Raw genomic sequence first — 26,348 nt, 5'->3', positions numbered from 1 at the left:
GTCAGCATTTTGCTTACGGCCGGGTTTGCTCTACCAAAATCGTTCCCGTGAAATATCGGCTGAAGTGGGAGAAATGTTTATATACAATTTAATTGAATTGAACTGAATTATTTCGATACGCTTCGTGCTGCCATGCTACAATGTTGGCAGATGTACCGCAATGTCGATAGATCTACGGAATGTTTGATGAATCTCAAGATTTTTTTTAGATATAGTCCTACTACCGACATTTTGCTGAATTATTCCAGCATCGGAATGTAAATGAGCTGTTATTACGAACAAAGAATTATAGGCTATACACCAGCAGCACTAGAGGCCCTAGGAGAGGGTTATTCTCTCTCTCTCTCTCTCTCTCTCTCTCTCTCTCTCTCTCTCCCCACAGACACACACAAAAAAATGATGACCTACTGAATTTCTACCGAAATTCTAGGTCAGAATCTACTGAAATCAGTGGTGGCCTCACCCCATCTGGCACCACTGCTCCGCTCAAATCTGGCAAGGGCAGTGTGTGCTTCCACATGATCGTGTGTTTTCCCTCCTTTCTGCGTATTGTGAGCTCGGAACTATTATTTTTGATGTGTTTTCATGTGTGTACCATTAATTTTCTACCATTTACATACACATTTGTTCACTAGTGTTGTTTGTTTGCAGGGAGCAGCGTGGTGGAGGGAGAGTTTAGGATTACGAATCAGAATTTCTGGCCCGGCCTGGAAGACCCGACCTCTGAAGAATACCGAGCCATGGCCCAGTCCATCGAGAACGAGGTGAGTGTGTGTGTGTGTGTGTGTGTGTGTGTGTGTGTGTGTGTGTACTACTTATAGTATTTCCACGAGAAACTGGCGGGTGCTGGGTCAGTCCCGCCCCGCACCTTGCCACACACTCTCAACACCTCTCGATTCCTCTCATACGTCAGCTATTTACTACCTTTAAATGAATTGAACTAAATAATTGGATAATCCAATAAGGTCATATATTAAGATTGTTTCGTTTTTAGGATAATAACAAAGATTTTGTATAAATACCACGACACTTGACAATGTTGTATTCCAACGCTTATGACACACTTGTGAGACCAACACTTGAATACTGCTCCACGGTGTGGGATCCTTACACACACAGAAACATTGATAGGTTAGAACAAATCAACACCAAGGCGGCAAGGTTCATTACAAACAATTACACTCGAACGCCTGGAATCACAACACGGATCAAACAACAGATAAACATGGAACCTCTTCACATGCGCAGACAAGCACACAGACTTACACTTATGTACAAGATCACAAACACTCACATTGATATTGACCCACATGCATACTTATACAACGCAAACAGCCAACGTACTCGTAACACACATCCATAAATACCAAACATATCACACTAACACTGACGCATGCAAGCACTCATACTTTCCACGCACCATACGTGACTGGAACAGCCTCCCTCATCAGATTTTAGACTGCGGTACAATATATAGACTCATTCAGAAAACAAATACACACTCACTTGTCATCACAACACACTAACACTAACAATTACACTTGATTCACTTCCCTCCACTGCACACTCGGCTCCCCCGTCCCCCCAACATCCAGCACAAATATGCGTGTTATGCACCTATACAGGTGCCCTGCGCATAATGTATCCAGATCCAGATGCGGCAGAAATGTGGAGAGGTTCGGGCTCCAGCCAAACGGACTTCATATTTTTTTATTACTCATGACACATTACTCACTCAGTTCCCTTTTATTATTTCACATGTTCTCAAATCAGCCTATAGGTCACTTGCATAAGTATGATCAGTAGGGATAGTTTTCCATTATTTAGGAGAACTAATTACTTATCCGTCTTTTACAGCTGGACATGTTATTTCATGCATCAGTTTGGGCTCGTGAGTACAATCATAGCCAAGTCATATCCTTGTCGGAGGGTTCCCTGTTGGTACGAGCTCAGCTGGTGCTCAATACTGCTGATGTTGCCGCTGCTCAGAAACTTGGAACAGTTTTCCTTCGGGGCCTCCACAACCGTCATGGGCATGAGTGGCTGGGGCAATATTCTGTTGATATAACGTCCATTAGGTTCACTGAAGTGTTGGTGGACACCTTACCTTCGTCCAGCACTCCACCTCCCACCACCGCAACACCCGCCGCTACCACTGTTGCTGGCATGCAAGAGTCTTCCACAGTTGTCATGGAGACTTCTCATCATTTAGCAAACCTTAATGTTGGGTGGGGAGAGTGGAGTCCATGGTCTCCCTGCTCCCCTTGCTCTCCACAGTATGACCAAATTAGAACTCGTGACTGTCGACTGGATGCAGGTCAGGGTCTTTTGGTTAACAGCATTGAACCATGCTTACCATCTGGCCTAACAGGGCCACTGCATGGTTCAGGGGGAGATATGGAGACACGACCATGCCAGTGTCACCACACTACAGGTGCTGCATCCTCTTCATCTACTTCCACTACTACCAGCTCAACCACAACCACCACCACAACCTCCATTACTACCAGCACCTCTAAGCCATGGAGGGAAGAACAGCCACAAAAAGAAGAGACAGTGGACGAAGTCCTCAATGGTAAATTTTACTTTTTTAGCAAATTATTTCATCTATAAGACCTTTAGCTTTCTTTTGATATGATTTTGAAGAAATTATCAAATTCTAGTGTATTTTTTCAACTAGGTATTAATAAGTGCTGAAATAAGCAGATTATTTGAAAGCATTCATAATGTTCAAAAATTCCAGTTAAAGTAGTTTTCACATTTCAGCAATTGGAACCTTAGATGGTTCATGTTTCCTATTAGTTTTGAGTGAGTGTCCAGTGCAGTAACAAGTGTGTTTTTACAGAGCGACTGTGTGACTCATGCCTGACAGAAGAAGTGTGTGTTGGGCTTCAGGGAGAACCCTACCCTACCTGTCGCCCTGCACGGGACTCTGGGGACAGAACAGGTGAATACACACCACTTGTTCATATAGCCCGTCAAGAAGATTTACTGGCACTATGGGTTGCACATAAGAAAAAATATTTTATTATTATATACAAATATATTTTTGTCAGATATTACAATATAGAGGCAACATGAGTAGCTTCAGCTAAAATAAACTAAAAATAGAATTCAGAACTCAGAATGACAAGGCTTATGTATGTTTTTTTTTAGGCTGTGGAGGTCTCTGTGCCCTTGACACAGAAGTGTGCCAGGCTCTAGGGTCCAGGGCCTTCCAGTGCCACAGTGCCTCTCTCTGTCTACACGATGAGTGGCGGTGTGCTGATGGACTGTGCATCCCTCTCATCAAGCGATGTGATGGTCATATGAATTGTTATGACCAGAGTGATGAGCAGCACTGCAGTAAGTGTTTCATGGAAGAGTAATTACACATAAAAAATTATAGCTAGCTATTATGGACTCACAAAGGCAAAGTAGTAATAAAACATTGTGCATGTTTTACACTTTAGAACTCATTCTAAAGTAGGCCTCATCAAGAAGCTATAAGTAGGTTGAAAGGAAAAAAAATACTGGCATCACTTGAACACCGTTTAACATACTGACTAGTAGAAACATCCTACATAAACCATCCAGTGAAATTACTGACATAGGTATTCATCCACAAAGCATTTACTCTTTATAGTTCTCTGTGGCCCAAGAAAAAGAATGAGAGCCTTGATATATGGATGTGAGAGTAAAAGGTGTGAACTTGGAATGATGGAATAAGTAACATGCAGTAAGTTAGATGTTGTGGACATGAATCCAGAACTTGAAGAGGCAAATTGATGTCAAGTACATGAAGACAGACTGTTAGACAAATCATCATTTAGATGAATTGAGAAGGCTAAGTAAGACATCAAAGATATGTGAAGAGAGGCCGTGATCTTAAAACAGTTGAACCTTGAGGGAAAAGGGCATCAGAGCTGTAAGCGAATATAAATTAGTCCTTTCTCAGTTAAGCACAAGATTGTCGTGGATGATTAACTTGAGAAAGAGAAGTAGAAATGTATACCCATTAATCTATCTTCATCTATACTTTACATACTTTTCCCCCTCATAGATGATGTCCATATACAGGGGCTATGTCTTTCCTAATATAGAGTATTCATCTTGTGTGAATGGGTTCCACATACACATCCCTATTCGACAGAGTCAAAGGCTCTTTGTCACATCAGCTCTCCTCCTTTTACTGACAGTCTGCTACCTCTTAAATTCCACTGCAGTGTTGCCTCTCTTTCTCTTCAATATTTTCATGCTGACTACCAGTGGTGGGCACGGTTCTGCTAATCCGCTAACTGCTAATTAGCAAAGCTAACTTTTCCGTTAGCTGATTACCATTTTTGCTAACTTTGGAGACAGTTAGCGGACCAATTAGCCTCCGCTAAATGCAGTTCCTCCTCCGCTAACTTAAGTCCACTAAAAAATTCATACAGGTTTGTTCTTGTCCGTTGTGGGCAGACACAGCACCAGCTGAGCCACATGGCGCAATAATTCCAAGACTTCCACTTTTGGGTAAATTATACCTTAAAGTAGGGTAATTAGACAATTATTAAAGAAACTTTTTGGTATTTTAGGATAATGCATCTTCCATTTCCAACTCTTTGATCTCAGGATTTAATAACAAGAATTTAATATTTTCCACCTGACAAAAAATAAACTTAAAATAACAATAAGTGTCAGTTTTGGAAAAAGGTTTTCCTTAAAGTTGTGCACACTCTTTGCCGATACTACTTCCTCACTTAGTCTATTCCAAACCTCTATGTTTCTTTGCGGGAAGCTATATTGTTTTATGTGTCTCAAGCATCTTAAATTTCTCAATTTTTTACTGTGTCCTCATGTGTTGCTGGTGTTTCTTTCTTCTCTTAGTAGCAACTCCTCATTATCTACTTCTTCCATTTTGTTCCACAATTTGTAAATTACTATTAGGTCTCCTTTCTCTTCTTTGTTCCAATGTTGGCAGGTCCATTTCCTTTAACCTTTCTTCATATGACAATCCCTCCAGTTCTGGAACCATCTTCATTGCCATCCTTTGTATTCTTTCTAGTTTTTCATGTGTTTCTTCTCATGGGGAGGCCACACAGTTTCTGCATATTCCAACTTTGGTCTAACCATCGTGGTAATCATCTTTTTCATCATATCTTTATCCATGTAGTGGAATGCTATTCTTACAATTCTTACCATTCTATACTTATCACCAAATATCTTATTTACATGACTCTCAGACTGTTGATTATCATGTATTGTCACTCCCAGATCTCTCTCTTTTTTAACTTTTAATATTTCTCCATCTCCCATTCCATATGTCCACTTTGGTCATTCCACAATTTGTCCATTTTGGTCTCCCCTTACTCTTTCCCATTTCCATTACATGACATTTCTTCACATTAAACTCCATCTCCCATTTCTTACTCCAATCCCAAATCTTATTTAGGTCCTCTTGCAGAATTTCAGTCTACTATTTCTTTATGTGTCTCAGCATTTTCGCATCGTCTGCAAACAAGCTCCTGTAACTACGTATTTACTTTCTCTGGCATATCATTTACATGCACTAGGAAAAGTATTGGTGCCAGTACAGATCCTTGAGGCACCCCACTATCTACATTTCTCCATTCTGATTTCATGTTCTTTACCATTGTTCTCATTTCTCTTCCATTTAAGTAACTTTCCATCCAGTTTTTCATTTTCCCTTTCAATCCTCCTCTATTTTCCAGCTTTCATAATAGTCTTGTATGTGAAACTTTGTCAAAAGCCTTCTTCAAATCCAGGCACATACTGTCTACCCATCCATCCCTCTCCTGTGTTATGTCAGTCACTCGAGTAAAAGCTTAATAAGTTTGCTACACATGAACACCTTTGTCTAAAGCCATACTGTTTTTCTGTGTGTGTATGTGTGTGTGTAATCTTAACCTTAACTCAAAATCTCAACTGGAAACTTCATATCTTATCTCTTACTAAATCATCTTCCTCTAGGCTAGGCGTTCTGTACCATCTCCGCCAGTTCTTCTCCCTTGCACAGTTGCTATCCATTTACAGGAACCTTGTCCGCCCTCATATGGAGTATGCATCTCATGTGTGGGGGGGCTCCACTCACACAGCTCTCCTTGACAGAGTGGAGTCAAAGGCTCTTCGTCTCATCAACTCTCCTCCTCATACTGATAGTCTTCTACCTCTCAAATTCTGCTGCCATGTTGCCTCTCTTTCTATCTTCTATCGATATTTTCATGCTGACTGCTCTTCTGAACTTGCTAACTGCATGCCTCCCCCCCTCCCGTGGCCCCGCTGCACACATCTTTCTACTCATGCTCATCCCTATACTGTCCAAACCCCTTATGCAAGAGTCAACCAGCATCTTCATTCTTTCATCCCTCACGCTGGTAAACTCTGGAACAATCTTCCTTCATCTGTATTCCCTTCTGCCTACGACTTGAACTCTTTCAAGAGGAGGGTATCAGGACACCTCTCCTCCTGAAATTGACCCCTCTTTTTGGACACTCCTTTGATCTCTATTCAGGAGCAGTCAGTAGCGGGCTTTTTTTTTTTATATTTTCCTTTACGCCCTTGAACTGTCTCCTTAGCTGTAAAAAAAATAAATAAATAAATAAAATTCACCACGACTTGATCACGAGTCGGACTCGCTTTCGCAAGCAGGCACCCTCCCGACACGAGTAAGTATATGCTCCTTATCATCGATCTCTGGGTACTGCCAGGACCTCACACACCACACACCCCATCCCCCTTACTCAAGGGGGGACAGTAACCACTCCTTCTCAATGGAAAGAATCCGGCCTGAGAGTGTGTGTGTGTGTATTTATTTTGTATTTACCTAGTTGTGACATACGGGAAAAGAGCTACGCTCGCAATGTCCCGTGTCCATATCCGCTCTTTTCCAACTTTTCCTTAAAATCATGAATGTTTTTTGCACAAACCACCTCATCCTCCAGCCTACTCCATAGCTCAATGCTTCTGTTTGGGAAGCTAAACTTTTTCACATCTCGCCTACACGTGGTCGCCTCAACTTCTTTCCATGTCCTCTGCTTTCTCTCATTCCACACACACAGGTCCTCTCTATCTAAATGCTCCACTCCGCTTGCCACCCTGTACACCACTATCAGGTCTCCTCTTTTTCTTCTCTCCAGGCTTGTGAGCCCCATGCTATTAAGTCTCTCCTCATAAGTCCGATCTCTAAGTTCCTGTACCATCTTAGTTGCCACTCTCTGCACTTTCCAGCTTTCTTATGTTCTTTTCGTGAGGAGACCAGACCACTGCTGCATACTCCAACCTTGGCCTTATCATTGCAACTATTATTTTCTTCATCATCTCCTCGTCCAAATACACAAATGCCGTCCTTATGTTCCTCAGCAAATTCATAGTTTGTCCCGTTATCCTGTTGATGTGTTTGTCCGGTGACGCTCTCTGAGACAGTCACTCCCAAATCTTTTTCTTCCACTCCTCTGCATATTATCTTACTGCCCATCTTATATTCATATTCACATCTTCTTCCACTCCTACCAAACTCTATTTTTTTACATTTCCCAAGGTTAAACTCCATCTGCCATGTACCACTCCACTCCCATATTTTATCCAGGTCCCTTTGCAATGCCTCACAGTCCTTCACATCATTCACTCATCTCAATAGCTTTGCATCATCTGCAAACAAACTCACATAGCTGGTCACTCCGTCCACCATATCATTTATATAAACAGCAAACATTATTGGCGCCAACACCAAACTTTGTGGGACCCCACTCATCACAGGGCACCAGTTGGAAACCTTGTCCCTGATTATCGTCCTCATTTCCCTGTTAGTTAGGAAGTCCTCCAGCCATTTAATCAGTCCATCACCCACTCCACCCCTATTTTTAATTTTCCAAATTAGTCTTCTGTGCGATACTTTGTCGAATGCCTTTTTCAAATCCAGGTACACTCCATCCCCCCAGCCTTCTCTCTTGTAATAAATCTGTCACCCTTGAGTAAAAACACAACAAGTCGGTGACACAAGATCTCCCTCTCCTGAATCCAAACTGGCAATCCGAGATAATTTTCTCACTTTCAAAGAAATCCGACCACCTGTTTTTAACCAGCCTCTCACATATCTTCACAACCACACTAGTGAGTGATACCGGTCTGTAATTTAATGGGTCCTTTCTCTTGCCTCCCTTAAAAATTGGTACTATGTTCACTCTCTTCCAATCTTGTGGTACCTTTCCCTCACTTAGGAAGGTGCTCATTATGTGTGTGTGTATTTACCTAGTTGTGAAATACAGGAAAAGAGACATACTAGGCTCGTGCTGTCCCGTCTCCATAACGCTTATTATCCATTTTGGCTTTAAATTCATGAATCGTTTTTGCACACACAGTCTCCTCGTCAAGTCCGTTCCATGTTGTTATGCTTCTGTATGGAAAACTGTATTTCTTGATGTCTCTCCTACAGTCGCTTTTTTTCAATTTCTTACCATTGCCTCTTGTTACACTTCTGTCACGTGCACTAGGTCTTCCCTGTCCAATTTCTCCAATCCCTCTTGTATCCTGTACAATGCTATTAGGTCCCCTCTCTCTCTTCTTCTCTCCAGTGTTGTTAGTCCCATTTTCTCCAGTCTTTCTTCATAAGTATGTTCTCTCAGAGTTTCCGGTAATTTAGTCGCTGCTCTTTGTATTCTTTCCAACTTTCTAATTTCTTTCTTCAGTCTAGGTGACCAAACTAATGCTGCATATTCCAGTCTTGGACGTATCATCGATGTTATTAGTTTCTTCACCATTTCTTCATCTAAATATGTAAATGCTGCTTTTATGTTTCTAAGAAGATTGTATGTTTCCCCAGTTATCCGGTCTATATGTTTTCCAAAGGATAACTTGTCTGTTATGATCACTCCCAGATCTTTGTCTTAGGTTTTTTCATGATTCTTTCATTACTCACTTACTGTTTGTGTGTGTGTGTGTGTGTGTGTGTGTGTGTGTGTGTGTGTGTGTGTGTGTTTTAATGTAGGATATTCCATAGCAGAAATTTTCAGCAAAAGGAGAAAAGCAAACACTGTGAATTAAACATCATCTACCTTCAAAATTATCTAATGTTACCCACTATGCAACATTTTACATGAAATAAACAAGGACACCATTTTTTTCCTGCAGGATGTGGTCCAGATAAATTCCAGTGTGGCAACAATACCTCATGTCTCCCTGTAACCTCAAAGTGTGATGGCAAAATGGATTGCTGGGATGGCTCTGATGAAGCCAACTGCACCACCTGTAAGTCTCACTTCTAGGAAGGTGGATTAACTTCACAATGAGTTTTGTGCACTGGGTTTGTGAAAAAGCACCTGTATACACATTTTTTTAGCTTCATATAATACAAGCAAAACAAGCTGTAAAAAAAATCAGTTAAGATTATCTTCTTCAGAATTTGCTTTAAAACTTTTTCCTCACAGTTGTTCTTGTGTAGATCCAACAGCTATTTTGACATCTTCCCTGTTGTTAAATATCACAGTAATTTTGCTTTACCTCACTGTCTTGTGTCAAAAACTTCACATTACTGTTTGCACTGTAGAAACCAGGAAAAAATCACTGCCTCTTATGTATTCCCCTTGAACATCACAAAGAGACAACAAAGACTTCAGGAAATTTGTATTTAAATGCTTTATACAGATGAAAATGACAGATCTGTAGAAGAATATATATATTTATATGATAGTTATCACATGCAGGCATACCTAGTGCAGACGCAGAGAAACACGAGATTCGCCGCCCCTCAAACCTTAAATCCTTGATCCTCCCACACTACCTGACTTTTCTATTCCAATGTCTGCAGCAAAGCCTAACCCCCTAGCCTTGTTAGATTATATTCTTAATTTGAATTTTGATTTAGATTATGACTTCAGTCATTTTAATTTCATATTTAAAAGACTTTGCATGGGTTTGCACTGTTTGTTGAGCTTACTTTCATGCATGGGATGATATTGCATGTGTTTGTTTTATTTTGTTTTTAGTTTTGTTTTTGCATGGACTTTGGTGCTGGTGATGAACCACCTGGGATGCACCAGAGAAAGGTAAGACTATTTTCAATTCACAGTAGCAGTTTTCATATCCCATCACCAATTTTTTCTGAAAGCTCTCACTCTCCAAATTTGAACATTGGTTTATGTGTTATATTGCACTGAAAACCATAGTTTTCTTATTACTAACATCTACCTGCCTGCTTTAAAATAACAATACAAGAGGAGGAAGAAAGCCAGTTTTTAATATGGGAGGTCAGTGCTTCAGGAAGTATTTTACTGTTTTGGGGAAATGGTAGCCATGCGTTTATAACTAAGGCAAGGTAATAAAGACCTGCCTTGAGTCATGCCAGTTGCAGTTTTTCCAGTGGCTTCTGACTTGTTGGTGAAAAAACATGGAAATCCATAACCAAGCAGAGACATTTAGGGTTGGTCTTCTCTCATGATACAGTCCCTGTTCAACTGGTGGTAGTAATAAGACCTTGCTAATTGAAAGGTGAAGAGTTTAGTTTAGAGTAAAAATAAAACAAGTTTAGATAAAAAAAAAAAAATGACACAGTTGGGGTACAGTACTGTGATTCCTATGTGTATTTTCATTGTTCCATACTTTCCTCAAGGAAGACAGCATACAGAAAATTACCAAGTAAGAGGTCTCTAAATCATCATTATCAACTGTAACCCAGCTCCCAACTTCTACTTCCTGTCATAGGTCCAGCATCCTTTTTGCATTATGTGACATGTGATAGAAGACAAAACTGTTTCAGTTGTGTGTGTTCATATATATATATATATATATATATATATATATAGATAGATAGATAGATAGATAGATAGATAGATATATATATATATATATATATATATATATATATATATATATATATATATATATATATATATATATATATATATATATATATATATATATATATATATATATATATTGCCTTCACAAAAATAGTGCATGTATCTCCATATATATATAAAAAAAACTGGCTTCTGCTTTCCTCAATAATATTTTCATTTTACATTATTTTTTTCCTTCCAATTCCCTTACACATCCATTCAACTGCGGATCTCGGTTCTCAGTGTCTGACGGTACCTGTGTGTTTTCAGTGTGCCCCAACCCTGACACTCAGTTTACTTGCCGCAGCAGTCAGTGTATCCCCCAGTATCAATTCTGCGACGGGTTGGCGGACTGCAGGGACGGGTCAGATGAACCCTTCGGTTGTTCTGGACGGTGCCAACCCAACGAGTATCAATGCCGGTAAGTGATGATAAAATAGAATCATAGCAAGGAGAATAGTTATATAAAAAAAAGCAAAAGTGAGGAAAAGTGAAATGCATGACAAAAAATTGTCAAAATAAAAAAAAGACATTTATAGAATTAAATATTTCTAGGGAATGTGTTAGAAAAGAAGAGAAAATATTTTATTTGTAATTAAATATGTTAACAGGCTTGATTGGAAGTGAAAAAAGAATAAGTTAAACAGCGTACTCCAAAGAATACATCTTGCTCACCATATTGGCAAAATTTTTATGTTAAGATAGCTGCCATCATTTAGTTTTTAGCTTTTATCAAATTTTATCAGAAAAGGGTTGAACCACCTGCAAGAAGTAGAAAACCAAACACTCATGGTCTGGGCCAAACCGCCTCCTGACCTAGTTCAGTATCCATTGGTAGATTTCACGGTGTTCACAAAAAAGGCAGGTTTCTCCCCCCTTTTTTATCCTTAGCCCATAGTGCCAATAGGCTTTTTTGATGGTTTGTGGTGGTTGGTCCTAGCCCCTTAGTGGCACAGGGAAGTTTTCTTGGCTCATGCTACCCCCAGAGTTCTGCTTGAGCCTCTTGAGAGAGCTTTGCTAAAGTCTGGGTTGATAAAGAGTTCATTAGGACAGCACTCAGTGATGGCTGAAAATTTTCAGCTTGTAGAAGCAGGCAGCACTTGAACACAGGCCTTTAGATCCACATGGTGACCACTCAGCCTATTCGTCATCATTCAGTCAGATTTATCTGAGCTTTCTCAAAAGTTAATCAGTTTGACATATTTACCTAAAGATGTCCTTTTATGTAATTAATTCCTGTACGTCAACCCAATCTGTAGATATTATGGTAACAGACAAACGGACAATGATGAAAACATTATCGTCCTTATAGATGGTCCAGTGGCTGCTACAATTCAATGAAGGAAAATGTAAAGTCATGCACCTTGGGAGGGGATATCCAGCATACCAGTACCACATGGGAAACACTCCACTATCCACCACAGAGGCAGAAAAAGACCTGGGAGTATATATTACCAGGCTACCAGTGAAAGCCAAATCCGTACCAGTCGCTGCCAATCACTTCCTAGAAAGTTATTAGTGAAAGACTGAGTGGCTTTTTTTTTTTTTTTTTTTTTTTTTTTTAAGCACTGAAGCAAAAGTTGGTGAAAAGTCAGAAATTGAAAGATGAAAGGGAGTGATGGAATGCCAGTAAAAGGAAGTGAAGCAATGTTGGAAATGGAAATAGCTGATTATCAGGAGCTTCATAAAGATAGGGAGGGAAGACACACTTAAATGTTCTGTTAATGATTCATTTTAACCAGACATCAACTCAGAATTAGTTTGGATGGATGTCCTATTGAGGAAAGGAAAACTAACTCTTGGGGTCTGACAGGTCACCAGCCTTAATTAAGTAATGGGGAGCACACGCCTGTGGGTGCATTGCTTCACTCACTCACTGCCTATATTCCTGACAGTCCTCCTGAGCATGCTCCCATGCAGCTGCCCTAGCCATCTCAAGGATGCAATTTATTACTTCAGGAGATTGGCAGGGCATGCAGGAATATAAAAATGTCTGCATAATGGGGGATTTCAATTATAGGAACTTAGATTGGGATGCCACTCTAGGTTACCTAAAATTCAAGGATATTCTTAAAGTATTTTAAGATCATTTTCTCAAACAGCTAATTACTGAGCCCACCATTTTAGACTTAGTCTTAACTAAAAATGAGAATAAGATATGTGAAGTGTATGTTAGGAGGTACCAAATTTTAGTAATTACAGGAAAATTAGGTTTACCTTGGAATGTGCGGTAACCATGGAGGTAGAATTGGTGGAGTTGACATGGACCGCTAATCCCATTCATTGAGGTAAAACCACCAAACTTTTAGGGAGTAGGTAGGAAGACATCTACCGGAACGGGCGTAAGCCACTCCTGGTGAGGTATATATGGGAGGCGAGGAGGGTGCAAGCCCTCCAAAGACCCTTCCTGTATCCTCATTTTCCATTTCCCCATTGTCTCATCAACACCAGATAGTAGTTCAGCATGCTCTCTAAAGACAGATCCTCTTTCTTTCCACACCACACTACATACAATTACAGGTAACTCGATTTACGCGAGTTTGGTTTACGCGTTTTTTAAATAACATGGGGTCCAAAATCCAAATAAATGTTTAATTTACACGTTTTTTTCACTTATAATGCGATATTTTATGGAGTAGCCACCAGATGTCTCACGCAACTAGACTCACACGGCGCCACGGCCACACAGCTGAGCTCAGTTTTTCCCGCGCGCCACTTGAACAATACAGTACCCATGCTGCCATGCTACTCAACAATAGGGGTGGGCAGGTACCGGTACTAACGGTACCAGCCATACGGTACAGTACCGGTATCAGACTGCTCGGTACCGGTACCAATACTAGCCAGCCGCTCATGGTGTCTCATTTCTTCCTCACACGAGTGAGGCTGAGACTGAGTGCCTGAGTGGATATCTCGGTGATATGGATACTCTCTCTCTCTCTCTCTCTCCATTGAATGAAGTGAATAAGCATATTATTCCCACCATCACTCGTAGATTATGACAGACAACTAGGCAAGACACAATTCACACGTTTCTGGTGACACACGCCATGCAGCTGTTTGTTGTATGGGTGTGGTTATGTGGTTTGTAAACAATGCAAATAGCGGCCGGGCTGGTATTGCGCGAAATAACTCCTCGTACAAGACTCATGATGTACAGTTTCTGATATCATATTTACCCCATTATTCTCACTAATATTAATAATTATAATTAATAATGAACACATGGATATTTTTTTCAAATATGATTTTTTCTGTAGCTTGTACTGCTCCTTAGTCATACAATCTTAAGCCACCTGTGACATCAAGATCAAGATCATACAAATGGCGCCCGATGGAAAAACAGGATAACAGCAAGGCATGGACGATCCTCCACCAATTTAATTTTTGTATAGTAGTTATTAGATCGCCCTGTATTCTATGGTAACATATTATAAGACAGCTACGGACTATGAAGGATTATAAACAATAATAAAGGTAAGTTTGCCGTTGTTATTGGATAAGACGAAAAACTGACCCTTAAAAACACCCCAAAGAAAAAAAATCATTAAAAATTTGTACATTCGGCGTATAACGCGCAGGGCTAAACTTTCAGGCATTTTTTATGTGAAAAGGGTGCTCGCTATACGCCGAAAAATACGGTATTTATTTTTCGACAGAAACCTACCTCTTGTTTGATTTACTTTGTTTTTTATTTACGCGACCTCTTCAAGGGCGCAATACTCGCGTAAATCGAGAGTTACCTGTATACAACATACACACAATTTCCCCAAATTTCTTTCAAATTCAAAACGTTGAATAATCACAGAGCCTCAAAGTCCCTGCCCGTGGGGGGGACCACAAATTCCCCCAGAGAGGACTCCCCTGTAGGCTGCCGACTCGAGAGGTGTCTTGATAACTCCTCTGACCTCTTTTTAATCAATTTCTACAACATTCGCGGTCTTCGTTCCAATTTCCATTTTGTGGAAAACCATCTCCACTAAACCTCACCTTCTTTTCCTCACCGAAACTCAGGTCTCAGAGGCTACTGACAGCAATCTCTACTCTGTTCCCTCCTACAATCTCTATCCTAAATTCCAATCCAAAGCTGGATGTTGCGTATACGTGCGCAACGACATCACTTGCTCTCATGCCCATGACCTTGACTCTTCTGAATTTTCCACCATTTGACTAAGACTTAATTGTCATTCTATTACTAAATACATCTGTGCTGTTTATCTCTCACCTAATTCTACTGACTATGTAAAATTCTTTGACTATTTGAACTCTAAAGTGGAGCATATCTTGACCCACTCTCCCTTTTCTGAAATCTCCATCCTAGGATATTTCAATGTTCACCACCAGCTTTGGCTTTCATCCTCTTTCACTGACCAGCCTGGTGAACAAGCCTACAACTTTGCTGCCCTCAACGATCTAGAGCAGTTGGTTCAGCACCCTACTCATATTCTCGACCACCTTGGAGATACGCCCAACATTCTAGACCTCTTCCTAACCTCTAATCCTTCAGCTTACTCTATCAAACTGTTCTCTCCGTTGGGCTCCTCCGATCACAATCTTATTTCTGCATTCTGTCCTATCGCTCCTGTACAGCCTCTGGACCCACCGAAGAGGCGATGCTTCTGGCATTTTGCTTCTGCTCAGTGGGACAACCTGAGGATATACTTCTCCAATTTCTCCTGGAATGATTACTGCTTCCAGGAGAGAGAACCCTCTGTGAGTGCCCAGCGCACCACAGAGGCGATTGCTCTGGAAGGGAGGCACATATTCCACGTACTTTCTCTCCACCTCATGCTAAGAAACCTCAATTCAATCTTGTTTGCTCTCGTGCTATCAAAGATAAAGAGGCAGCTCACAAAAGGTACCAGAGCCTTCGCACTCCTGCTAATCACGATATTTACATTTCCGCCCGGAATCGTGCCAAATCTATTCTCTGACTTACCAAAAACTCTTTCATTAACCCTTACATTATGGCGATCGTATGTATAAGTGCGCTACCACATGCCCCACCTGTACGGGGATCATATATAATCATCACACTCTACGCTCCCTACGTTTCAAATATACCGCCAGTTCTTGACTCAGAAAAATGGTGGAGGCATCTGGCATCCGTACACACTCTCATTCGTCTCAGCGCACACCCTGCTGAAGGCCACAGATCATTTTTCACTTTTGTTCGAAATACATCTGTCATGTCTTGTGGCGCATCAAGCAGTTCCTCTGCTTCAGGCGGAAGTAGAGCGTGGGCAAATCAAGGTGACAGTGACTCTTATGACTGCTATGGTAGCGACATTAACAGAGGAGGGAGGGGCAAGTAGGGGGAAGGGGTGGGGAGAGAGAGAGAGAGAGAGAGCAAGTGGGGTGCTTCCACGCGACGCGTCACGGCCACTTAGAAAATGCAATATTTTCCGCTGTCATAACTTTTTACTATTATTAGAGAGAAGTTTTATTACACCATCATCTATACTAGATGAATATACAATTATTGCAAAAAGAAAGACACCATTTCCACCTCTTTTAAACGTCTAAATTTTCCCCGTGCACACCATCCAGAGAAATATATCTCCACCCGTACTCTAAGAGTTAACAGAAAATACCGCAACCTTGCTTCTTCTAATTCTTCCCGAGACTTCTGACATCTAGCCAAAAATATCTCCTCCAATTTCACTTTTTCATCTTTTCCTCCTCTCATTGACCCTGACGGCAGCACTGCCGTCTCATCTATCTCTAAGGCTGAACTCTTCTCTCAGACTTCCTGTAAAAACTCCACTCTGGATGATTCTGGGCATATTCCTCCTACTCATCCCCCTCTGACTCCTTTATGCCTGTTATTAAGATTCTTAAGAATGATGTTTTCTATGCCCTCTCTGGCCTCAACTCTCAGAAAGCTTTACTTTCCTATCTATTTAAAGCTTTTGAATCAATCCTTAACTGGAAGATTCAAAAGCACCTATCCTCTTCTGATCTTTTATCTGATCGCCAGTATGGGTTCTGCGAGGGGCGTTCTACTGGTGATCTCGCTCTCTTAACTGACTCTTGGTCATCTTCTCTTTGCCGTTTCGATGAAACTTTCTCAGTTGTGCTAGAGCGGCTAGACATATCGAAAGCTCTCTGCTCTGGTAGACAGTCACTGTTCTTCCCCTAAACCTATCAACAGTGGTGTCCCACAGGGCTCTGTCCTATCACCCACTCTCTTCCTGTTATTCATCAATGATCTTCTTTCTATAACAATCTGTCCTATCCCCTCATACGCTGATGACTCAACTCTGCATTACTCAACTTCTTTTAACAGAAGACCCTCACAACAAGAATTACAAGACTCCAGACTGGAGACTGCAGAACGCTTAACCTCAGACCTTGTTCTTATTTCTGATTGGGGTTGTGTTCTTCAACGCCTCAAAAACCCAATTTCTTCACCTATCAACTCGACACAATCTTCCAAACACCTATCCCCTATTCTTCAACAACACTCAGCTGTCACCTTCTGCATTAAACATTTTCGGTCTATCCTTAGCTCAAAATCTCAGCTGGAAACTTCACATTTCCTCTCTTACTAAATCAGCTTCCTTGAGGTTGGGCATTCTGTATCGTCTGCACCAGTTCTTCTCCCCCCCACAGATGCTTTCCATTTATAGGGGCCTTGTCCACCCTCGTATGGAGTATGCATCGCATGTGTGGGGGGGCTCCACTCACACAGTTCTCTTGGACAGAGTGGAGTCTAAGGCTCTTCATCTCATCAGCTCCCCTCCTCTTACTGACACTCTTCCACCTCTTAAATTCTGCCGCAGCGTTTCATCTCTTTCTATCTTCTATCAATATTTTCACGCTGACTGCTCTTCTGAACTTGCTAACTGCATGCCTCACCCCCCTCCCGTGGCCCCGCTGCACTCGACGTTCTACTCTAGCTCATCCCTATACTGTCCAAACCCCTTATGCAAGAGTTAACCGGTATCTCCATTCTCTCATCCCCTTCACTGGTAAACTCTGGAACAGCCTTCCTTCATCTGTATCTCCTGCCTATGACTTGACCTCTTTCAAGAGGAGTGTATCAGGACACCTCTCCATCCAAAATTGACCTCTCTTTTGGCCACTCTTTACTTTTTGCTTTTCGGAGCAACGATTATCAGGCTTTTTTTTTCTACACTTTCTTTTTCTTACCCTTGAGTTGTTTCCTGCACTGTAAAAAAAAAAAAAAAAAAAATCATTTGTGCCAGCAATATGGCACATAACCAGGTGAGAGAGCTCATGCCCACTGCCTCAGTTACTGCCTGCAGGCTGCGTCTAATCCATTATGATGTTATTGTTTTTTTATCACTGTACACTTACTGATTGTGTAGAACTATTTCATAAATACTAATATATTATTTTACATGATAAATGGAAACACACCAATTTCGAGATTCCGCAAGCTTATCACACCACTAATTCACTGATGTTTCTTTGGTTACATGTTTATCTGCCACTAATCAACAATAACTCATAGTATACCTAATTTTAACAGCTTTTAAAGCTTTCTGTAAACTTTTCCGGAATAGGAATGCCTCATGTGTAAATCAGTTTCAGCAACAGCTTTGATTAGCAATGCTGATGGTCTCATAGTTAAACTAAAAGTAAGTCTACTAAGGTCATTTCACACTGCAAAAACTCAGGTGGCCTGTGACCTGACTTAACACCTGACGTTTGACAGGTATCCGCCATCTTGCTGGGGTAGGAATGAGAGTTAACCTTTAGACGGCGGTGGAACTAGATATAGATGGTCCAAAATTCAGTCAGTCAGTTATGTATGGCAGAAATATAACAACACTTACAGATTGCAGTAGAATATACATATATATATATAGACGATAATTAAAACACCTCTTTTGTGGCATGACTATATTTATGCTATGGTCCTAAGGTCAGCACTGACTATATAAGAAGATTCATTTTGGGGAGCTACTCTTCAAATACTGCTGCCTTCTAAGGGTTAATGACAGTTCGGCAGCTTCACTGATCAGGGGCTGATGTCGATTCCACCCCTTATACCTCCATGGCAATAACTCACAAATGAATGACACCCATCAATGAAATAAGAAAATATCTGAACAATGCTTGATCTGTTTTTTTTTTTTTTTTTTTTTTTTTTTACAGTAGAGTAAGCAGTTCAAGGGCAAAAGAAAAAAGAAAACAAAACAATAATGAAAAAAAGCCCGCTACTCACTGCTCCTACAAAGAGTCAAGAGGAGTGGCCGAAAGATAGGTCAATTTCAGGAGGAGAGGTGTCCTGATATCCTCCTCTTGAAAGAGTTCAAGTCGTAGGCAGGAGAAAATACAGATGAAGGAAGATTGTTCCAGAGTTTACCAGCGTGAGGGATGAAAGAGTGAAAATACTGGTTAACTCATGCGTAAGGGAGTTGGACAGTAAAGGGATGAGCTTGAGTAGAAAGTCGTGGGTGGTGAGGCCACGGGAGGGGGGGGAGGCATGCAGTTAGCAAGTTCAGAAGAGCAGTCAGCATGAAAATATCAATAGAAGATAGAAAGAGAGGCAACATGGCGGCAGAATTAAAGAGGTAGAAGACTATCAGTAAGAGGAGGAGAGCCGATGAGACGAAGAGCCTTAGGTTCCACTCGGTCCAAGAGAGCTGTGTGAGTGGAGCCCCTCCACACATGATTTGCAAACATCATACGAGGGTGGACAAAGCCCCTGTATATGGATAGCAACTGTGCGGGGGAGAAGAACTGGTGGAGACGATACAGAACGCCCAACCTCGAGGAAGCTGATTTAGTGAGAGAGGAGACGTGAAGTTTCCAGTTAAGATTTTGAGCTAAGGATAGACTGAGGATGTTTAGTGTTGAAGAAGGTGACAGTTGAGTGTTATTGAAGAATAGGGGATAGGTGTTTCGAAGATTGTGTCAAGTTGATAGGTGGAGAAATTGGGTTTTTGAGGCATTGAAGGTCACGAGGTTCCTTTTACCCCAATCGGAAATGATAGCAAGGTCTGAGGTTAAGTGCTCTGAAGCATCCAGTCGGGAGTCTTGCAATTCCTGTTGAGAGGGTCTTCTGTTGAAAGAAGTTGAATAATGCAGAGTGGAGTCGTCGGCATGACCACAAGTTCAAACTTTCCATGCGGCTAGAGCTGAGGCTGTGCCACACGTTCGTTGTAATCATTCATGAAACATGTAGTAGTAGAACACAAAAGTTTGGGGTGTGGCAGATGAGTGGTGTGGCGTGGGGCAGCAGGTCACGTGACATGCCAGCCTGGGGGGAGGAGCTGCGTGTAGTGCAGCGACGGCCTGATGAACAAGCCTCCAACATTCCCATTTTCTATCAACCTCGGAGCATGGGCCATCCTACCTGTTACCCCTTCGGGGAAACTCAACAACAGAGCTGCAGGAGAGGATGCCCACCGCTATGCCACCACTGTAATGCCCCGACGAGCTTTCTTTTCCATCCTTCCTATTTCTCAACACGTCCTCTGCGTGTATCGAAATAACACGAGAAATTAATCAAGAGTGAGGGTATTCCCCGGCTGCCTGGGATTGAACCCGCGACCAGCATGACGGGAGAGCCACTCCTTACCGAGTCGGCCAAAGAGGTACCCCACTGGCTAAGTGGGTTATGGGAGGCTCGTTCATCAGGCCGTCGCCGCACTACATGCGTGGGTGATAGAGACCATACGCTCGACTGATTTTCGGTGCGGGGTGATGTGGGGAATGATGCTCATTTTCACTATCCCTCTTACACTCACTCATCATACTTGTGGCAGATGATTCTCCCTTTCTTTTACCATTTACCATTTACCATAAAATATTTTAGCAGTGCATTTCACTGGGGAAGGTTTTGGTGGGGGTGGAGAAGGGAGATCAGGACGAGGTGATAAACTTTCTTCCTCCTCTTCAACATTTGCTGGTCTCCTCTCTTGTGGAAATAAAAACCCCATTGGGTCATCCAAATTACCCCTATCCTTGTCTTTATCCACATCCTGGGCCTCAACACCAGTAGGTGAAGGAGGGAAGGATAATGAAGCGATGAAGCGTGAGTAGGCTGCCCAGCATACTCCTCAACATGGCGACGATGCACACCTACAGGGAGAAGCGGTATCTCTTCATCGCTTTCCGTCTCAACCACCTCGTCTTCCCCTGGTTTATATTTATCCCCTGATGAGTCCTCTTCAATGTCACTGTAGTCATCTGACTCAAGAGCAAGCTGAACAATTTCAGGAAGGCTAAGAAGGCGGCATGAGGGAGCGCGGCAAGACATGGCTGGCATGAGTGGAGGTGCTCGCCATAATCACAGTACATCACGCTGCCTTGGTGGCGCGTGCAGCTCAGTAGCGAGATGCCAACTCGTGATTAATTGGGGAATATGGTGAGGAAGCAGGCTTATGAATATTAAGCAGATCGCACCTGTATGACGGGAAATATAGGGTCTGGAATATGCGACGGATCTCATCTGTCGCTGGTCCTTAGCATTACAAAAGTGCGCGACGGATGTCACACGTCGTTGGTGCTCTGTGAGTTAATACACCTCTTCAAGTCATATTTTTTTTCTCTTATTTTAACATTCAGCTTTTGGCACTTAGGCTTTCTTGGTGGGGCCTGTTGGTCGGTCCCAGTCTGTTATGGTGCAAGCAGGTGTTTATAGTGGCACCATCTTGCTTGGCTCATGCTGTCCTCCGAAGCTTATCTTTTGTCCTCTTTTTATAGAGAGAATCTAGAGTAGGTTGAAAGGTGGAAATCAGGACAGCATGTGGATAGTATTAGGACATTCAGCGGTGACTGAAAAATCCCACCTTATGGCAGCAGGCGGGTAGTGGTGGGCACGGTTCCGCTAACCGCTAATTAGCGAAGCTAACTTTTTCATTAGCTGATTAGCGTTTTTGCTAACTTTGAAAACAGTACGCGGATCAATTAGCTTCCGCTAAATGTAGTTCCTCCTCCGCTAACTTTAAGTCCACTATAAATTCATTCAGGTTTGTTCTTGTCCGTTGTGGGCAGACACAGCACCAGTTGAGCCACATGGCGCAATAATTCCAGGACTTCCACTTTTGGGAAAATTATGCCAAATTGGACAATTATTAGTGAAACTTTTTTGGTATTTTAGGGTAATGCATCTTCCATTTCCAACTCTTTGAACTCGGGATCTAATAACAAGAATTCGATATTTTCCACCTGACAAAAAATAAACAAAATAATAAAAATAAGTGTCAGTTATGGAAAAAGTAAAAAATACGTAAAATTTGTGGGAGATCTTGGGTAAAATATACAGATTTAGGATAAACTGGAGGCTTCTTTCTCTCCTCTTCTTGCTGTTGTCTCTTTGTTCAGTTCAACTGCGATGTTACCGTGCAGTCACGTTCATTATTGCCGCCTTGTTTATTGTAATCAACTTCATGGAAGGTGACCCGAGTGAGGACATTTTTGTTCTGCATGAGGATGCTGACCCTGTTAAGGAGCCAGCAGCAGCTGTGGGTGAGGCGGAGGACAATCAAGCTGACGGCCAGGAGTCCCAGAAATTAAATCAAGAGATATGACGAACGCCAATGTCTTTGACTGGCGGTGCGTCATGTGCCACCCCAAGGAGACCATCATTAACGGACAGACGGCAAGCCTTTATGTAGTGCGGCGACGGCCTGATGAACGAGCCTTCCATAACCCACTAAGCCAGTGGGGTACCTCTTTGGCCGACTCGGTAAGGAGTGGCTCTCCTGTCACGCTGGTCGCAGGTTCAATCCCAGGCAGCCGGGGAGTACCCTCACTCTTGATTAATTTCTCGTGTTATTTCGATACACGCAGAGGCCGTGTTGAGAAATAGGAAGGATTTAGAAAAGAAGCTCGTCGGGGCATTACATTTACAGCTTGAAGTCACATGTCAGGAGGACACACCCAGCACATCCCACCCAGTTTGATCATCATCTGATTTTGACATGCTATACCGTTCTGGAAAGCTCCATGTCTAAGCTACAACATATTGAAATTTCAGATCACCAAGTCTGTTTTTAAGGGTTTTAGAGCCAAAATACTACACTGAAGCTAAATCCATACAAAAAGGTTAGCGGTTAGCGTTAGCTTCCACTAATTTCTTTATCAGTTTAGCAGTTTAACGTAAGCGAAGCTAACTTTATAGTTAGTGGATTAATTACCAGTTAGCAAAGCTAACTTTTCGTTTACCGGTGCCCACCACTGCAGGCGGGACACGAACCCAAGTCCTCCTGGCCACCAGCCCACACACTAGTCACTCATTCACCCCTCCCTGTGTACATATCTCACAGCCATAGAGTAAGACAGGGAGCACAAATGATTTGAAAAGATATGCATTTTTGTTCTTCTGCACAGACAGATGAGACCCACCATTGTTCTGCACTACACTACCTAGATAGTGTTTAGGCCACAAGCATGGACAGCTTGTACTGTTTCATTTAGTAAGCCTCCACTTGTACCTTGGTCTTGGCCCAGGAGACATGGGTTTCACTTCCTCAAGCAGTGCTTCAAGAGCCATCATCAGAACCTCCAGTGACTCTGCAAGGATTACCGTATCATCAGCAAAAACTAAATCAGTGACCTTGGTATTGCCAACATATGCTCCACAATGACTTTGATCCACAACTTTCCTAATTCCTAGTCCATGCAAGTGTTGAAAAGTGACAAGGCAAGGACACAGCCCTGCCTTTGCTTCTACTTTTACAGAAAAGCTGAACACGCCTACTCACACTTGACAGCACTCAGTCTCAGAGTTCAGACCAGTTAATACACCAACAACACTTGCAGGAATCCTGCAGTCACAGGAAATCCTAACACTGCACAAGTCAAATGCCCTCTTGAGATCGACATATGCTGCAAGCATGGCCTGTTGAACCTCACGTCAGTGCTCCATCAGTATGTGAAGCACTAGGATACGGTCAATTATTAACTTACTAGGCGCAAACCCAGACTGCTCAGGTCTCAGCTACTAGTTACAAATCTGCATAAGCAATAGATGAGCAAGCACTTTGCCTGGCACACTGAGCAGTGTAATACCATGGTAATTGTTGCAGTCTAGTCAGTCCCTTTTCCTTTCCAGATAGGGATGACCTGCCCATTTCCCAGTCAGTAGAAGAGAATGAAAATGATTCACTGGTTGAGAAACATTGACATAAAGAAAAGGCTTAAACATTTAAATATGGATTCTTTAGAGCAGTGGTTCTTAACCTTTTCAGAGGCGCTGAACCCTAACGAAAACCTCCGCACAGTAGCTGAACCCCTCAAGTATAATGAAAAATAAAAACAAGTGGAAGAAAATATTAATTGCTTCAAAATTCAAAAGCATATTGATTTCGGATAATACAAAGAATGGATTCCGTTTTAATCTATAAAAATATTAAAGAAAATTTGCTTAAATTTCATTTGCAAAATTGCAATGCCTTTAGGGAGGATCTTCGCCGAACCCCTGAGACTGGCTCGCCGAACCCCTGGGGTTTGGTCGAACCCAGGTAAAGACCCACTGCTTGAGAGAAAGAGAGAGTATATGTAATTCGTCAAAAACATTTTAAAGTGAGACTCATTTCCTAAAAAAATGTTAGGTTACCTCATAAAGCAATTATTTCATAGACAATGACTTACCTATTTCAATATCTGACATGTAAATCTTATTGCAGGAATAGGAGATGCATCCCAACTGCCCTCATCTGTGATGGTTGGGACTCGTGTGGCGACAGCAGTGATGAACAGAACTGCAATCGGCCTCTCATCCCTCTCTCACCGGGAACGGGAGCTTCTTTCGTGAACACAACTTCTATTAGGACATTGACAGGGTTCAGATCAGAGAATGCCACAGTAGGATCACAAAATGAAAGCACAATAGAAACTGACAATATTTGGCTCTCTAAAACTGAGGGCAGAAATAGTTCAGAGTTAATTGAAGTTGATTTCTCTACTACAGAACTAAAAAAAAATGTTAGTGTGTCATCAGTGCTATACTTGACAAAACCAAGAAACATCTCTAATCTCACCCAGTCTCAAACACCTAGTAATACTAAGCTGGAAAGTCATACAAAGGACAACAATAGACATATAAGCACAACAGGTGTGAATGTTCCACAGACTTTGAACGAAGAAGCAGTAGCTACTGTTCCATTTAGAGACTGGAGGCGAACTTTGCAAGTCATGCCAAGAATGGAAGATTATTTAAGAACTTGGCCCAAGTCAAAAACAGTCTCCAGTCGTGATCCTATGGCCAGAACTTACTCAATGATCCATGAAATAAACAGCAAATTTCATGACTCAGACAGAGCAGTCAGCAATATGGATATGCAGGGTAATAGAAAAACCTCTCTTGGATAAAAAAATAAGTACTCAAGTTAACCAAGAGCATGGCTAATAACTGTATTATCAGTCTGAGAATGAAGATGGTGGTCTGTGTGTGTGTGTGTGTGTGTGCACACCTGCCTGCATGCAAGTGTGCTGTGTGTATTTGCCCATTCTTATGTATGGGCATTTGTTTGTGCACATTCATTTGTAATCTGTGCATGTGTGTGTGTGTGTGTGTGTGTGTGTGTGTGTGCTCATACATGCTTATGTATGTCCCTGCATGTATCCATGTGTGTTTGTGTGTTCACACATTTTGTAATGAACAATTTTATATACCAAGTGAAAATGGATGTATATTCAAATTGTCAAAGTCAATTGCTATTTTTAGTATATCAGTGTTATAAGAATGGAGAAATATATTGCATCACAATGTTGACATATTGATGTTGTGAGGAGTCCTTTTTGTATATCTAGTTGAGAAATACCAAAGATTGTATGTATATTTTGTCCTGCACTAGGACCATATGATGTTATCTAGTCTGTATGAAACTGTACTTATCATGTATTAGTTGAGAGCCTTGGGTACAGTTGCTGCTGTATATGAGAGTATGAAAAAGCTCTCGTAAGAAGTTTCCTCATGTTGCAGTGACTATGCCAGAAATTATAGTTGAGACTTCTCAGCTAAGTTTTGATAATGGCAGAGAGGGAGTGCTACTGGCTGTAGCAAGTCCATGTGCCTGTTGCAGGCTGTTTCTCTGCTGTCATTCAGAACTCTTGAATATGCTTGTTTTACTTTGCTCTCCCACTACTAACATTTAACAAGTTTCTTTTGTCTTACTCTTTATTTTGCGGAGGAAATTTTGGGAATGATTTGAATTTTCCAACTGAATATGAGACTACTCTGTCATTTCACATAAAGTGTAATCAATATGGAAAAGACTAAGGAATTGACACTACCAGAAGTTGTAAGCAAGAAATCACGAATGTTCTTTGTCAATAATGTCATGATGCCTAGACTAACAATGGTCAAGATTTATTATATTCCATTGACATATTTGAGTTGAATCAGGACATTGTGCCTTCTTAGAAAAACAAAGTTGGAAAAATATATTCAAAGGATGCACTGTAACTACTTTTTCTCTATACACTTCTACAGCATTTTTAAGTTAAATCATTGGTTTGAAAGATTCAAATGTTGATTCTAAATTAGCTTGCATATGTTTTCAACTAAGCATAAACTCATTATTTCCTGTTAATTATAATTTTATAGTA

General features: G+C 41.5%; 1 protein-coding gene across 4 annotated transcripts; it reads left to right on the top strand.

The window, feature by feature from the left end:
* Positions 1–473: 473 nt before the first annotated feature.
* Positions 474–26,348, top strand: LOC127003720 (basement membrane proteoglycan-like). 4 transcript variants are annotated; one of them, XM_050870667.1, is made up of 7 exons: positions 474–764; positions 1,858–2,575; positions 2,846–2,947; positions 3,157–3,345; positions 9,109–9,225; positions 11,085–11,235; positions 24,425–26,348. In XM_050870667.1, exons 1-7 carry the CDS (start codon positions 741–743, stop codon positions 25,107–25,109), a joined length of 1,986 nt encoding a protein of 661 aa, XP_050726624.1. In that variant the 5' UTR covers positions 474–740; the 3' UTR covers positions 25,110–26,348. The 4 variants fall into 4 exon arrangements, with proteins under 4 accessions (XP_050726624.1, XP_050726626.1, XP_050726625.1 ...); XM_050870669.1 differs by having other exon boundaries at positions 478–764; positions 11,125–11,235; positions 24,425–24,684; XM_050870668.1 differs by having other exon boundaries at positions 480–764; positions 11,122–11,235; positions 24,425–24,684.

The sequence above is a fragment of the Eriocheir sinensis genome, chromosome 26, assembly GCF_024679095.1.
Source record: "Eriocheir sinensis breed Jianghai 21 chromosome 26, ASM2467909v1, whole genome shotgun sequence".
Lineage (NCBI taxonomy): Eukaryota > Metazoa > Arthropoda > Malacostraca > Decapoda > Varunidae > Eriocheir > Eriocheir sinensis.
Note: the sequence above shows the minus strand (reverse complement) of the source record. Positions and strands in the feature narration are given on the sequence as shown.

Coding starts and splice junctions, on each gene's coding strand:
- LOC127003720 (XM_050870667.1), top strand. CDS start 741: ATGGCCCAGTCCATCGAGAACGAG. Junction 765..1,857: donor CCCAGTCCATCGAGAACGAG/GTGAGTGTGTGT, acceptor CGTCTTTTACAG/CTGGACATGTTATTTCATGC. Junction 11,236..24,424: donor CCCAACGAGTATCAATGCCG/GTAAGTGATGAT, acceptor ATCTTATTGCAG/GAATAGGAGATGCATCCCAA.